The sequence below is a fragment of the Lepidochelys kempii genome, chromosome 16 (genome assembly GCF_965140285.1).
Source record: "Lepidochelys kempii isolate rLepKem1 chromosome 16, rLepKem1.hap1, whole genome shotgun sequence".
Classification (NCBI taxonomy): domain Eukaryota; kingdom Metazoa; phylum Chordata; order Testudines; family Cheloniidae; genus Lepidochelys; species Lepidochelys kempii.
In genome coordinates, this window is record NC_136395.1 from 26663304 (window position 1) to 26679720 (window position 16417).

The window sequence follows — 16417 nt, forward strand, 5'->3', positions numbered from 1 at the left end:
GTATTTTTCAATTCATCTCATACAAGTACTGTAGTGCAATCTGTGTCGTGAAAATGCAACTTACAAATGTAGATTTTTTTGGTTACATAACTGCATTCAAAAACAAACAATGTAAAATTTCATATCCTACAAATCCACTCAGTCCTACTTCTTGTTCAGCCAATCGCTTCGACAAACAAGTTTATTTACATTCACAGGAGATAATGCTGCCCGCTTCCTGTTTACCATGTCACCTGACAGTGAGAACAGGCATCCACACGGCACTGTTGTAGCTGGCGTCGCAAGATATTTATGTGCCGATGCGCTAAAGATTCATATATCCTTTCATGCTTCATCCACCATTTCAGGGGACTGAGTGGACTTGCAGGCTCTAGAGTTTTATATTGTTTTATTTTTGAATGCAGTTTTTTTGTACATAATTCTACATTTGTAAGTACAACTTTCATGATAAAGAGATTGCACTACAGTACTTGTATTAGATGAACTGAAAAATACTATTTCTTTTGTTTTTTACAGTGCAAATATTTGTAATAAAAAACAAAATATAAAGCAAGCACTGTATACTTTGTATTCTGGTGTTGTAAATGAAATCAATATATTTGAAAACATAGAAAACATCCAAAAATATTTAAATGTTATCCTATTATTAACTGTGTGATTAATCGCAGTTAATTTTTTTAATTACTTGACAGCCCTAGGTGTTGCATTAAAGATGCCCATCAAGATCAGAGGGCACTGCTGGGTACATTGGGCTGAGGGAGGGCATTTCTATATTTTATTATTTTTGTTAAGTTTAGTGAAGCCTTAATGGGGGGAGGGGTTATTACAGGACACCTCCAGGCCATCCCAAGATTTCCCCTGCAGTTTGCAACCATCTTGGACATTTTCTCCTGTCAGCACATCAGTATTCTCTCACCAGTTTGCCCTGACAGACTGACAACGCTAATGATTATAATCCATGCAGTCACAGCATCTGACCTGATGTAACTCAGAGTGTCTTCTTACAGATTTGCAATAGCTCAGAACAGGCAATGTACGTCCGAAGGAAATTGTTATTTGTTGTTACTGACTGTACACAAGCCACTGATGTAAGAACTCCGCACAAATAAAGCCAGATTTTTCTTCCCAAAATCCAGATGTGGAGATGCTTACTGAGATTATAATGGGCTTCCAAACAGGCCATGAAAGAAGCTACTGTTGCAACATCAAGATGAGGGTTTCAGTGGGTCACATTTAAATACATATCCCTGAGCTTCTGTGCGCGTTGCAAGCAACGCACTGAGAACCCAAAGAAACACCACAGCTCGACGCTGACATCTTATGTAGTGTCATCTTTGATTTACACATCATCTAAAACTTACAAATTGGCTTCATACTTAAACTACTTCCCCAAGTTCCCCCCTTCTCCTGCCTTTTATGTGGCAGGGATGATTGCCGCTTCTTATCCTGAGAAATACAGAAATATCATCATCACAGACACCGAGCTTCATAGCTTCAAATCAAAACCAAGGACGAAGCAGAAGAAATGAACCAACGGTGATAGCACATTCACAGGAGGGATTTTTGTTGTTGTTTTCCTTTTAAAAAGTATTAAAGATAAAAGAAATTCAAGTTTTTTAAAAAAAGATTGGTTTGAAGGACTGGACTTTTAAAACCAATAAGCAGAAATGACCATCACTGCTTTGTGCCGAAGTCTGAAGAGTTTGTTCATACCAGCACACAGATCCTGTAATGCAGCAACATAACAGAGTATGGGACATACAGGGCAGACAACAAGCAAGACTCAAAGCAGTCTCCAGTCTTCCTACTCAGGAGAGGGGAAAATCCCGTTTGTTGTGAACCTTCTCATTTATGTTAGCAGGTTCTCCGTGTCAGCCCTGTGCATAGCAGAGTCCCTCCTAGTGCTCAGGCACACATATTCAGAAGGGACATAGGAACAGATCAGGCAGAGTTAGCCCCCCAGCTCTTTGCCCACTTCTTGAACTGAACCTCTCTGAGGTGTTATCTCCAACCTCCTATACCTCAACTCTGCAGCTGTGTTTGCACTTTTGGGCTCTGACAAGAAGCAAAAGCACCATAGCATTGGGAAAAGGCTCCCCTGGGACACTGAGCTGGCTGGAAGCAGGAAGTGAATCTTAGAACATCTGCTTTTGACAGAGGTCCAGCCCAATTTTGCATATTCAAGGGGATCAATAAATATCTGAACTGACAAACCTGACACAGTAGGGCCATTTTCATTTCAGTGATGAAGGTATTCAATACTCAGCTTCTAAACTGGCATATATACACAGCAACACTGAACATTTAATCCACAAGAGCTGCATTTTTAATCGGTAAGTTTTCAAAACATGTGGTCTGCTCTTTGGTCTTTATGCCTGTGCAACTGTGGATAAGAAAGTTCAGTACCTGAAGACATGGAAAAGTGGACAGCTACACGAACCACTGAAAAGCAAGTGTTACTCTATAGTATTGTCCAAAGGCTTTAGGAGTGAGCTGGAAAGGGTTAAAGTGGCCAAGATATTAACATTCAAAGAGTGGTAAGTGTGCATGTGAAATTAATATTTGCAATGAAGACTTCAGCTTCTTCCCACCACATGGTACCTATTAGGTGTTCATATTTCACACATTCAGGCGTTGGGCACAGCTTAGGAAAAGGCATTTCATCTCTTCACACAGTGTGTGCACTGTTGGGGCTGCACTGGTGGCTTCCCTACATGCACTATGTTTTGGAAGGTTCTTGTCTTCCCCACAAGCAATTCAACACACAAACCTGACAAGCAGCAGGAAATGAGAGCAGAACAGTGCTGTTCTTTGTTGCTGATGCCCCAACCTGAGAAACGAGACTTTTTGATGCACAGACCGTTCTAGATGCCAGTGGTGCTAAAGGAATGTTTAGCATCACACAGACAGACAACAATGTGTTACACATGGTTGTAAGCATAGGTGACACAGTGGGAGGGTCATGCAGGGTCACATGCTGCCCCCCCCCCAATTTGCTGATTGGCTTGTACTGAGCATGCTCAGTAACATTGCTGAAGCTTCTGCCCTCACTCTGCCCCTCCACTATTGGTAGCCATAGGGTCATCTCTGGTTGTAAGTTTGCCTCCTTGTATTGGTGCTGCTGAATGTAAACCTGATAGGCCCCTCCCCCTTGGTGAGAACCCAACGTTCATGGTGTTTATGAAACTAACAATTTATAGTTATAACTGGATTTGATCTCTTGCTGGCATGACACACTTGGCTTGTGAGTTATGTCCCCTTCTAGTTGCTGGTCCCCACAGAGGATAAAAGCCTACTACTGCTAAAGCTAATGGAGTAAAAATTTACTCTTTCAGCTCAAGTTGTGTTTCTATGGCCTTATTCACAACACTGAGGGCCAGTGGAAAGATTCCAACTGACTTCAGCGGGCTTTTAATCACGGCCTGCGGTGCCAGGTCATTAGCGCATAAGTCCAGCACCTTCAGAACTGAAAGCACTGACCTTGCCGCTTGAGCTAATGGAGTAACACCATTCGCTGGTAGCAGCAGCTTCTTGGCAACGCAGTGATCGGTGAGAGAGGATGCTTAGAACCTGGAGTGTTTCCTGGAGCAGATTACAAGAACTTTAAACTTGTTCATTTGCGATTCCCAGACTGAGTCCCCCTCTGAATATGTGAGCATATGCACTTCAAATTTATATCCCAAAATCTGTTTGGACTAAAAAAACTCTTCAGATTTACATTTGCACAAATACTATGAAGGAAAGGATGGGGTCGATTGAGTTATCTTTCAAACCAGAGATAAATATTGACTTGTCTTGGCAGAAAATTCTGCCAAAAATGATTATTATCGTTTGAGTCTTCTGTCATAGAAGTCCAGATAAGCAACAGCAGACACCAAAGATAATGAACATCCCCACCTAACTAGCATTAAGCACAAATAAAATATGGTTCCCTGTAAACCGAATGTTATGTGAAGATTGGGACAAACAATTCCAACTTTTCTGGATGTCCTTCAAACCAAATTCACAAATACATCTAGTGACTGACCTAATGTCACTACATTTCTAGCTACATTCCTATCTTCTCATCATAATACCTGAGTTTGCAATGCAACACATTCACTTTACCCTGTTTAAAAAACACAAGTCATTAGAGGACTTGGTGCAGAAAACATTAACGACTGTCCAGTGAGTTAGGTTCTGGTTCGGTATGTTAGTCTCGTTCTAGCTTGTGAATTTAGCACAGCTTTTATGCTCACTGCGATACATGGGGGTTTGTTAACAGATACTGCTGCCAATCAACATTTATCAAAATGGTTTACACAGTTGCAAGTAGTAGCACATCCCCCCCCTCCATCCCCATCAAGTTTATTAAATCTTTGCTTGTGCAGCATTTTCTTGGGGAGTCAATTAATTTTGGACAGAGTACAAACTAGATGTTTTTGTCAGGTATTTGGCAAAAACAAGTTTTCTAATGTTAGCATAGAGATCTTCTAATTAAAACAAACCCTTATTCATCAATAATTAATAATCTAATAACTGTGGAATAAGATTACTTCTGTGCAGTTAAACTATTCCTGAAATGTGTAAGCAAGCCAGAAAATAACCCGTAATACAAGTATCATGTGGAATTATTTGAAAATGAAAGTTAAAGCTGTCAATATTTCCTAACTTAGAAATAAACAGATACACTAAAATCTTCCCATGTATACTTGAGGTATATACTGAATGCAGAAGGCTTTCCTGAGAAATATGTGCTTGTCTCATTTTATAAACAGAAAGCAAATGAGATTCTTGAAACTAACTTTGGATTCGTCAAGTGATATAAAAGTGGACTTCTGCTGATCCCAGCAGCTGTTACCCGTAACATCTTATTTTACGAAAGTGTATATCAGTAGCTAGTGGACTACCTAAAGCAAGGGAAACAATCAAGTGGGAAGATCCACAAAGCAGAACTAAAGAGAGCAACACTGCCTTTGGTCTACATGGTTAGTCAACAGCTTGTCTCTGCTGAGATGGTTTTGGATGGAGTAGTCTTCATCTCTTGGAGGCAGGACCCATTTGCACTTATCGTACAGAATAACTGTTGACTGACCTAGAGATGTGCCAAGCTAGCAAGTTCCAATGACTGTTGGGTTGCTATTCCATTAGTCTGTAGGTAGCATTTGGGGTTGACTTAATGATATGCTTCTGCTGTTCACCCAGTTCTTTTCTACCCACTAGCAGGTACAGTACTTCAGTGGAGAGCAGGGGCTTGTTCAGAAGAAAAGACTGCTTCTCCTGACCACATATTTAATTTGTGCCATACACTCTGATGTGTCATGACTGGATAGAGGATGGCAAGAATATAAGAATGGTTTCTCCCATCCCAGAAGAGCAGAAGTTGTTTCCTGAAGAACTCAAGGTAGTTTAAAAATAGCAGGTTCTTTAACATTCAAAAATGTCTCAGCCTAATGTAACCACTCAAAACAGATTTACAACTAAGGGTCCCAGCAGAAAATTCAGCAAAGGCAACATGGCTGCCTATTAGAATGAGTGGGATTTCATAAATATATGAATGATGGAAACAGGGAAAGAAATCTTCCCCAGCTAGCAATTGTGTGGCTACAGGAAGCCATGGAGGACACTGAGGCTTAATGGACAGTAATACATGTTGTTAATCAAACAGCTGAACAGCAGCAAGTACAGCATTTTTGATGTAATGCAAGTGACTGAAGTTACTGGGTGGAACATCTAAATTCTGGGAGAATTAGAACCAAGTAATATACATGAATTGTACTAAGAGCCAGGTTTTCCTACTACTCTCCCCTCCAAGCAATAAAATGGTACATGCAGCACTTGGTTAATACCCATATGTTCTCCAAGGGTCAACAGACACCCAATAGCAGAGGATACTGAAATCTCTTATCAGAAGTCATTTATTTTATCCATAGGAGGGACAGAAGCTGCGAGGTTTGAAGTGTTCGCTGATGTCAACTACTTGTAACTACTGTAGTAGGAAATCCTCTTCACTGGAGTAATTTAAAAACTAGGCCAGATTTAGCCATGGAGAACGTATATTGCCCAGGCTTCTTAGAATGCTTTTCCAGTTTGTGATTCTAAGAGATAGCATTTAGCCAATAATTAAATTATTTGCAGTCTGCCTGGTTTATTTCTGCCTCCCTGTTCAAAGCCTGTTATTAATTACGACAATTCCAGTTTGGTAGGAGAGTCGTGAGGGAATAATCATGCATCAGTTGGAGAGAGAGAGAGAGAGAGAGAGAACGAACAATTCTGCATTGCCCTGGGAAGGGGAATGTGGGTTAGGGGTCTTTCTCAGCCTTGGAATGCTGCAATTCTCGTGACAGAATTTCAGGGGGACCCAATTTACATCATGAGAGCTGCATTTGAAAACTGATGAAGTTTAGCTAGTTGACCAAAAAAAGTCTTAATTTCTCCCTCTGATTCCAGAGAAACTCCATTTTGAAATCCCTAGATTCCTGGCTTCCATTTTAAATAAGCAAGAGTCACTCCACCACTGGCTGACAGCTGCAGGTCATGTAGCACTAGGAAGTGGTAAACAACAAATGACAGATCACAACACTGAGGTAAGTAACGGCCAACTGGAATGACGGATGTGTGACCATTAGCAAAGTAGGGTATAAAAGTCAGCAGCAGCTGACAGTTGAGAAGGCAGCTGAGCTGAGAAGGCAGAGAGAGGCGTGAAAGAGGTGAGGGTGAGACGAAGGAGAAGCAGCAGTAAGCAGTGGGAGAAGAGAAGGACGCAGCAGAGGAGTGGAGAGAGAAAGAAAACAGGGAAATATACTGTGCCATCAGCTGAGTACGGTCAGACAGAGTAACCGGTATAGTTATAACATAGTCTAGTGTTTGCGTGTGCGGGGGGGTTAATACAGATGTATGCATGTGTGTGTGGACTGTGAAAGGGGTTTATACGTGTAAAAGCTAATGGACATCTAAAAATGGCTGTCAGCTACCTGCGACAGACTGACCATCTGAAGCAGGGAGCATCCGCTCAGTATCATTTCAAGCTATAAGGCAATGTGGTTTGAGGTGCTCTTTAACTTATGAGGGATTTGTGTTTAGATTGTTACTGTGTCAAGAAATTGTTCAACAAAAGGTGCCTTGTTTTGGAACACTGCTTGTGTCAATCATTTATCCACGGCTGTATCTGTGTCCTCCAAGTATTCCCTTAGCCACCCTGGAGACCCACACTTAATGAGAACAGGTTGGCTATTCTGGGGGTACCCAAATTCTGGTTTTGGGGTAACACCTTTGCCCCCACTTATCTTTTTTGAAGCTTGGCACTTCTCTGATGCCCACACTCCTCCAATATTCTCCAGCATTTGGGATGCTAATAGTTCTCCCAGTGGAGTGAGGCAGTTTGCTCTCTAGGCAAACACTTTGGATATGAATCATGAAATGATCAGTACATGAACAGCATCTTCTCATTGAGGTAGTCTTAGTCATATCGGCCCCCAGCCCCCCAAATACAAAAGAACTAACCCTAACAAACACTGTAACATTAAACATCTTTACATTCTGTAAACTGCAAGAGAATGCAGCTGCTGCATTCATACAGAACCATGTGCACTGTGTTGAAGATCATACATTCAACTCTGTCGTGAAATAAATATATAGGAAAAGAGTTTAAAAAACAAAAACAAAAGATTCTTGCTACAGTGACAGGGCTACCTGCCACCTTGTCTCAGCAGCTCTCTACTGCCTTGATCATGGTTTTTTTCCCCCCTCTCTCTTCACATGTGAGCCAGTTCCCCACCTGAAGCACCAGAGCAAGGCATGGGTTCGGGGCAATGAAGGCTCACTCTTTGCTCACGCTTGTCTTGCAGGAATGCAGAACGGCTTTAAAAAGGAGGGGCAGCTGCTCCAGAGGGACATTCACCATTTTTCCTGTTAAGAAAGAATCAGAATTAGCTGCCATTCTTGAGCCAGATTTAAAAAACACTCATCTCCAACAAGCTGGTGACATTGGAGACAGTTTCACCTTGAACCTTTAGAGAAACAGTAAATCACCCAATTCCTACATTAGACATTTGATATTCTTTTGGAAACAACAGGATGTGTTAAAGAGTGGAACAGAAGCTAAGTGCGTTGGCGAAGTCAGATAAAAATGATTTCCCCATAATGGAAGCATATTTATGGAAGATGGGAAAGAACACATCCCACCTGTCAACCTCCCCTGTCAATCACAATGAATAGATTGTGTGTGATGTGTCCACCTGGTGCCAGTGGACAATCCTGCTTGGTATGACAGAGGAAGGTGAAACACGCAGATCCTGATCAACGTGCCCCAGGGAAGAACATTTCTTCCCAATTGCAAATAATCTGTGTTCATTATCTTAACATTTAGGTACAAATGTCTGATGTTCTCATGAAGATCCTGGAATAATTCCTCTAGAGCCAATTAATGATGCATTGAGATGGAAAATTCACATGCAGATTTCAGTAACCCAAATGCCAGGGAAATTCAGATTTGGGGACTTCATTCAAGCCTATCTAGGCTTTTATATTGTGATATTCACTACGGTATGCAAGTGCCATCTCCAGACTCAGAGCGAGCTCCTCCCCACGAGGCCTATGCCATCTACAGATCAGGGTTATTTCTGCAGCAGAGAAGATACTTCAGAGTTGAGTCTGAAATTAAGACCTTAAGGAGGTTTCGATCAAGATACTAAGGAGAGCTCGTTATTTGTGAGAAAAGAATATGCCTTCTTACTCCCTAACCTAGGAACTGGAGTTTATCACTATTTGTAAACACAGATGTCTGGAGCTATTTATAACCAGACCCAGTTGTTACACTGGGTTTAGCCTGGTAGAGAAAGGCTCACATAGAAAAGGTCCCACACTGGCACTGCTGTCCAGCCAAGTAGCTAGGAGTTTAATTATAAAAAGAAGAAAGTCTCCTTTAAAAGAGATTTAACGATTCACACAGGGGCCAGCTGGGAGAAGAGATCAAAAAGTTACCTGCAATGTATCGTATCTCTGGCAAACACATCATTAGATCTGGAAAACGGTTTGGCTGATGTGGGTACTTGTATTCCGTAAAATCCTGGCACACGTACCAATACCGTTTATTCAACTGCTCCAGTTGGGATGTATTCGTCAGGCCCCTAATGTCTGAGTGAAAACATAAGAATTAAGTGACTGGGAACAGCTGTAACACTAGAACAAAACCAGATTCAGATTCTTCCTCATCACTATTCGAGTCAGCAACTGTAAAATGGAAGGACAAATCCATTTATAAAACTCAGTCTAACAAAATCTACCTAAATTATACAATGCTATTGAGCAGAGATTTCACGTTTATAGTCACCACAGGATTAAAATTTCACCCTCCTCCTCCAGGACATACTGTAATGAGTATCTCCTACATGTACACACTTCAGATTAGATGTGAGGGTACAAGATCTTCCTTTCATAAGGGACACGGATGAGAACATATAATGTCCTAAGTTGCTCAGGCTCAGAGATCATGAACCTTTCAGAAGATAACAGCTCTAGCAACCTTAAATCTCTACTTCCTTTTTATAAAGTAGCTATATGTCAAGGCTTTCAGTCCTAGCAGAGGGTGCAACATAAGATTTTCCACAGAAAGCAGCATGTTGATTCTAGTTACATGGTCTCATCTCTATGGGAAGTGTTCAGATCAGTAATTGAGGGTGTCGTCTGTTTAGGAATTTCACCACGTGAGCTTTATAAACTTGCCAAGCTTTTATTTTAAAATTTAGCGTTTCCAAATGTCAAACAATTTCCTCAAAGTAGACATTTCAATGCTAGCAAAATAATTTGAGAAAGTCCCTCTGAATGTATTTCAGCACGATCAATGACATTTATATACTACTTGATGTCATGGGAAGGGATCCAATAAATTAAGAATAGGCAAAATATGCAACTCCTCTGAGGCTCAGTATTGTTCTTCAGAAATACTGTACAAGGGAAGGAGCATTTATTTGCTGTCCAAAAGCTGACCTTTAAAAATAATTTTCAGGTATTCCACATAAAAAATTTGCAAACTCCAACTAAAAATAAAAGAAGACAGGAAGTTAATGAAAATACATTTTGGAAAACAATGGAGACAGCTAAAGAAGTCTATCATCCAGTGTCAGGAAACTGTCCAGGGAAGCAAACCGGAATCTGTGCCGGGGCACACACTGAAGTGTCAGCACAAAACACTTGGTATAACCAGGGGGAGGAGGGGGATTTCAGCATATCCTTGCAAAGTAGAACACTTCCTTGTGGTACGGAAAATTCCCAGTGGTTCTTATTTCTTGAACTGCTTTTGAAACTCACCTATGAGGCTAGTACCATTGAATAGCTTTTCATTTATGCACAAGCAACACACAGACCTGTGGTAACATGCTTCATACATGTGCAGTAACATCATACACACACGAGTACTGACATGGGAACCACACCATGGTGTCAGACTGGAGTGACCCATACCAAGTGTTACTGAAGAAGTTGAACCTTCCAAATAATTTCAGCATGGCAGAGTTTCAGAGAAAAGACCAGTAACTTCCCACCCTGGACTACCATTGCACAGGGCCGGCTCAACCGGTTTTGCCGCCCCAAGCAATTGCCGCCATGGACAGCAGGGGAGAGAGAAGCTGCCGCCGAATTTTCACCGTGGCGGAAACTCTGCCGCCCCTTTCTGACTGCCACCCCAAGCCGGCCCTGCCACTGCAGAATCCATTTGCATGTTATTTCTATGCTGACTTCATGAATTTTGAAGTGTTAGGAGTTTCATAACAGAATTGATGGACAGCTCTGAAATGCTGTGTTTGACCACAAACATGGAGTCAGTCCTGTATTAGGCAGCATTCATTACCTGCCAATATTACTGCATTAGGCACCATATTAAAGGACAAAATGCATATTTTCACTTTCTTAAAAAAAATGTCAGACAAAAGTATTAGGTGAAGGGAAACACAGTGATGAAGAATCCAGAAAACCATGCCAGTGAGGTTATCCAACATTTAGCGCACAAAGGTTTTTCAAAGCTAATAGCTTAAATTGGAAAAAAGTGATGCAAATTGGTTGTCTTGATTGCTGCCTGTCAGAAAATGCCTAGACCAGTGATACTCTGACTGAGGCTCGCAAGCCACAAGTGGCTCTTCAATGCATCTCCTGCGGCTCTTTGCAGCACATGCTATTAAAACACTGTGTGATTTAATTATTAACCCATCTAAGTTATTAACGAATCAGGATGCTTTTACTATGTTATTAGCCAATTGTAATTTATAAAATGATACTTGGTCAGTAATTTTGCTGGGAGAATAAAATTAAATTACTCCACTGGATGCATCCGATGAAATGATCTGTACCTCACTAAAGCTTATGCTCAAATAAATTGGTTAGTCTCTAAGGTGCCACAAGTCACTCCTTTTCTTTTAACACACAGAGTGAATTCACACAACTGTGGCTCTTTTGGGTAATACTGATCGTTAATTTGGCTCCTGAGCCACTGAGGTCTGAGTGTCACTGGCCCAGACCCTTCCGCCATGAGCAGCAAAATTTTCAGATGACATGCACCTTGCGCACGATGAGAAGTTTGCCACAACAGCTGGTAGGTAATCAGTCATTCAGGCCTTATCTAGAAAGGTTTCATCAGTCACTCTGCTCTGTTCTTATTCTGCTGCTGGTAAAGTAGGTACGTATTTAAAGTGACGCACATACTGTCCTTGGCGTCTACGATTAAAGGCATTAAAAATTGATCAAGCAAAGTGAATCCTTTTCACTTCCTCTATAATTGCTTCATTTAGGTGTCTGAAACAGCACACACTTAATATGGCTTTAACTGTGCAATCGCAAAAACAAAAACCTTTTAATGCTCAGGAGTCCATTTCAGTTTGGATTTAGGACCCCCCCCTTTCTCTCCCCATCATCCAAAGGAAGCAAAGATTGACTAGCTTATTGACTAGTCATTTACTCCAGTGGGACTAATCCCTTTCTTCCACCACTCACCTTGATTTAGGAAGTTAATGGCTTTCATACATGCATACTCCTCATTGCTGACCTTCAACTGGTTAAATTTGCGGTAGAGGTAGATCAGCCGTTCCATCACCTCCATTCCCTCTTCACTGAATCTGAAGGAAAGGGAGACTGATGTACACAACAGGGTACTCAAAGAGGAGAGGCCCTTTGCAATTAAAAGTAGGGAGCTTAGTGACTTACTAAAACTCTACGGCGCTTAAAATACTTTAATACCTTGCATTATAAATCAGAGACCCAGAAGCTTCAGGTCTGTTGACACTCTTCATGAGAAGCAAAACTGGTTACAAGGTGATTCAGAACAACATATTTGCCAGTTACATCAGACCTTTAAGGAAAATGGGGATTTTGTGGGTGCACATTGGTGTATATTGGCATAGCTGCTTGTGGATATGTGATGCCTGGTCATGGTATTAGGTTGCTATGACTGGGAGAAACAAGTATTAGAAGTTCCTGGCTCTGCCAATGATTTATTGCATGGCCCTGGACAAGTTACTAATCCTGTTGTTTCAATTTCCCCATATTTAAATGAAGATATTTCCCCACCTCACAGGCTCGTTGTGAGGCTTAATTCACTAGTTTGTGTAATGGGATGATCCTTAGACAGAAAGCTCTGGGGTTGTGCATAGTATTATTATTATACACTCAGTAATAGTTATACTGTATTTTATGACCCATCAACTGTGCAGGTCCATCTAGGAAGTTTGGTGAAATTTATACGACTTCCAGCTAAATTATAGTTATTCACTATTACAAGGTATCCATCATAAAATGTGGGCTGCAGGACAAAGGAAGGGTTGAACACAGGGACAGGAAAACCTCAAAAGCTTTAGTGGTTTTCTTCAGATGATATTTTTCAGAAGCTCTTATTTAGAAATTAGTCTAGAAATTTGGAAAGAATAGACTGTCCCTCCTGTTCCTGCTACTCATCTTGGAACAGACTCAGCAAAATCAGGCTTGCCTTGCCAGGTTCAGTATGTGCTAAGTATCTGATGGTTGGTCCTGGACACCCTAGGCCTTCACGCTGGATCCAGGGCACTCATTTATCACATTACACAGCACTCTGCCTGCTTCAACACAGCCACTTGTTCTTAAGGCTTTATACAGGAAAAAAAAAATCACGCCATCCTCCTCCACTCACCTTCCCAGCACTTCCCCAGTTCTCTCTCTCAGCTCCAGCCCTCTTTTAGCTGCCTTCAGCCTCCCCAGCTTGAACTTTTCTCCTAGCCATGCAGGCTGTAGGAATAGGATGTTAGAACATCTCAGGTGAGATGTTCACCAGTCACACAATGTAGTCATGTCATGACTACAGGTGATATAAATGTGATCTGTTTGTCCCCTTTGGACACAGGTTTCCTCCCCCATTTCCAACAGCATGGCTGTACCCCACCATGTCAGAATGAAACTGAACATGGAGGGCACATGGATATGTGCTGATGTGCAAAGCTTCAGATGTGAGCTCTAAACTAGCAGGTGAGCAGGAGATTACATGCAAACGTGGGAGTCTGATGCATGAGAGAGAAAACGTCCAAGCAATTTTAGAGTTAGGAGGAGGTGCTGAACTCTTTCCAAGAAAAGAAAACACACAAGGTACGTGTAGCTTGCTTACAACAAGCTGCAACTCTCTCTCTCTGAGCTAGGACACTTGCCCAAAGAACTTGCTAATGGGGAGGGACGTGTAATACAGTAGGTTGGGAAGGGCTCACAACAGTCCAGTGAGTGCAGTCTCTTAAGAGCTATGGGAATGACCTCAATGGAAACTCTGTAGTGAAGAGTCCTAGTCCCATAGGGAGTCCTAGATTTCTGCAGGAGGAGTCTGAGAGGACCCCTGCTTGCAGGTGACTGGATCACAGGACAGTAGACAAACAGATGGCATAAGTGACATTCATGAGGAGCTGAAAGTACAGATCGCATATTTCAGTGTTCTATTTGTGCAAATGGCCAGTAGCCATTCCTGCTACATGTGGTTTAAAGCAATAAAGGCTAGTTTGGAAGAAATAGCATGTGGCATAAATCTTTAGCAGTGAGACAGAAGTGTTCAGGAAAGCTTCAGCTGTGTGTTCTGGCATTATACAGTGCACAACCAGAGCACAGCCAGAAAGCCATCTCTGAACAAAAACAGAAGAAAAATAAACCCCCCACCCTTCACTGAATATCATCTGATTTTGGCACGTGTATTTGTTTACTTCAAAGTTATTTGTAAAATGCATGGTGGAGTTTGACCTCAGAGAAGAGAAAACAAGCTGTCTGAACTTTAGGTCAGTTCTTCAGGGAAGTAATATTGTAAGTGATGAAAGCCTTGTCGGCTAATCTAAAGTTGTACAATTTTCTTGCTCTCAACTTGACATTAAAAATCCTGCAGGTGCAAGATTGCAAAGCTCAAGAAGTTAATGAGCACAAAGACCACTCACAATCCTCTGCTGGGTCTAATTGTTTTTTGAACATGCACATTTTTACCGACCACTCGTCACTTCCATAAATCCAGGAGAGCTCTTCTCTCATGCTTGCAGAAGAACAGTCTTGGTTTTCTGTGCATACATTCCTCCCCTTTTCAAACAAAGCTGTTCTGTTTTGCACAGCCCTATTCCTTCTGGAGCACTGACTCCTCCACACACTGTCTGCCTCACAGCTTTTACACCAGTCTAATTCCTAGCTATGTATGAGCAGGAGTGACGGTAAAAAGTTTAAGCTGCCCTGCATTTTATTTGCATTTTTACTAGACTCCAGAGATTTAAACATTTGATCTAGAAAACAAACACCATTTTGCCAGCAGTTTAAATCAGAATTAAAACATGAAAAAGTTGATGATATTCATTCATTTTTCATCTACTTATATACTGGCAGTCACGGTTATAGCCAGGTACAGAAATAAACTACAACCTTCTAAGTGCCAGGGCATCTTAGATCAGCATATTGTTTTTAAATTGGCTAACAGACAACATGAATCTCAGACAACAGCAGTCATTCATGAATATTGGAGAATCATTACGGTGAGCCGCTCTACCATGAAAAGAGAGCCAAATAAAACCCTCTGTTACACCCAGGTAACCCCAGTGAACTCACTGGGGTTACACTGGTTTATATGAGAGGATCATGCAGACCTATGTTTCAATGAAGAGTCAGTGACTGCTTCAGAAGAGATGGCCTCTGGTGTTACTTGCTGGAGACACAAGTAAAAAACACTGCTTTTGTTCCCCAGAGGGACAGCTGGCTGATAGAAACGACCGTTACAAAGCCAAGAGTAACTCGGAGTGTAAAAGGCACTTTGAGCAGCACATGCTCATTAGGGCAGCGCTGAGCTGGCCAGTGGCTGGTGCAGCAACCTAGCTCTCTGTCAGACTTGTGAAATCCCAGAATCCAGTAAGAGGCTGACCAGGAGGAAGAAACACCACACACTGATTTAGTAATTAAAGATAAAAAAGAAAAGGCAAGGCGTAGTTTTGGGGGAGAGAAAACCTCTTGAATAAGCCTAGAGCTGCTTCTTTGCTGGCTAGGTGTTAAAGAGTCAGGGAGGAGCCAGCCAGGGACACTTGGCTCCCACAGAAGACAGGAGGGCAGGAGTGCACTGGCATGAGCACATGGGAGAGCGCTGCTAAGACTTTCACTCGAATACAACAGCTTAGTATTGTTACTGCTGCCCTGCTGCACACGGATCTTTAAGCTATAAATAAAATGCTCACTCTGAAATAAGATGACTGCATGACTGAGTGGGCACTTGCACATGTAGGTCCCTCAGCTGTGCACCTCACACAACTCCTCCTTCCTCCCAAATGGCCTGGTAAAGCTACGTCTCCACTTTTTTGCGAACGTCAAGTAGTGATAGTTTAAATGCTGAATCAGTAACTGAAGTTAAAGGAACCATTCCACTGTCAGAACATATCTATTATTTTAACCCCTTGGATAAATACACAGATCTTCTCTAAAGCATCCCTGAGGCTGGCAGGTTAGAAATTGGCAGAGTCGGAAGGGTTAAGACGACTCCTTTATTATCTCTCTTTCATTTTGGGTCTGCCTCATATTTTATACACATCAACTTTTGGGGCCTTGAGAGGGAGAGCTTGAGCATAAGCAAACCTGCACACAGGAGTAAGTGCTTGGCTCTCGCTGTGAGATTCCTCATTGAAGCTGCACTCGTTGCACTTTGAATGTCTATTAGATCACGGATTATTTATAAAATGACACTCAAGATTTACCATCCTATAATTACCATGGCACAACGACCAGCTCCAGCAAGGGCAGAGCCACAGAAGGTCAAATATTAACAGGGAGGCTGGGCAGCCAGTTAAGTAAATCCTGCAAATGTTCTGTCACAATGCTGTCAGTCTCTCTGCTATCCAAACAAGAATCGTCTGGGACTCGGACTACAGAAGAAAGAAAACTGACCAAGATGATGAATTAAAGGCAGGTCATCACTTGGAGCATCAGATAG

General features: G+C 41.8%; 1 protein-coding gene across 3 annotated transcripts in view; it reads right to left on the reverse strand.

Annotated features, from left to right (window-relative positions):
* Window positions 1-578: 578 nt before the first annotated feature.
* The window catches only part of NR6A1 (nuclear receptor subfamily 6 group A member 1), a 189326-nt gene continuing 173487 nt past the window's right edge, over window positions 579-16417 (reverse strand). For all 3 annotated transcript variants that reach the window (XM_073314004.1, XM_073314003.1, XM_073314002.1), the window contains 3 exons: window positions 11962-12083; window positions 8962-9114; window positions 579-7887 (listed from right to left, as the gene is read on the reverse strand). In XM_073314004.1, coding sequence (XP_073170105.1) covers window positions 7799-7887; window positions 8962-9114; window positions 11962-12083 — 364 coding nt within the window. In that variant the 3' untranslated portion in view covers window positions 579-7798. The remainder of the gene's footprint in view (window positions 7888-8961; window positions 9115-11961; window positions 12084-16417) is intronic.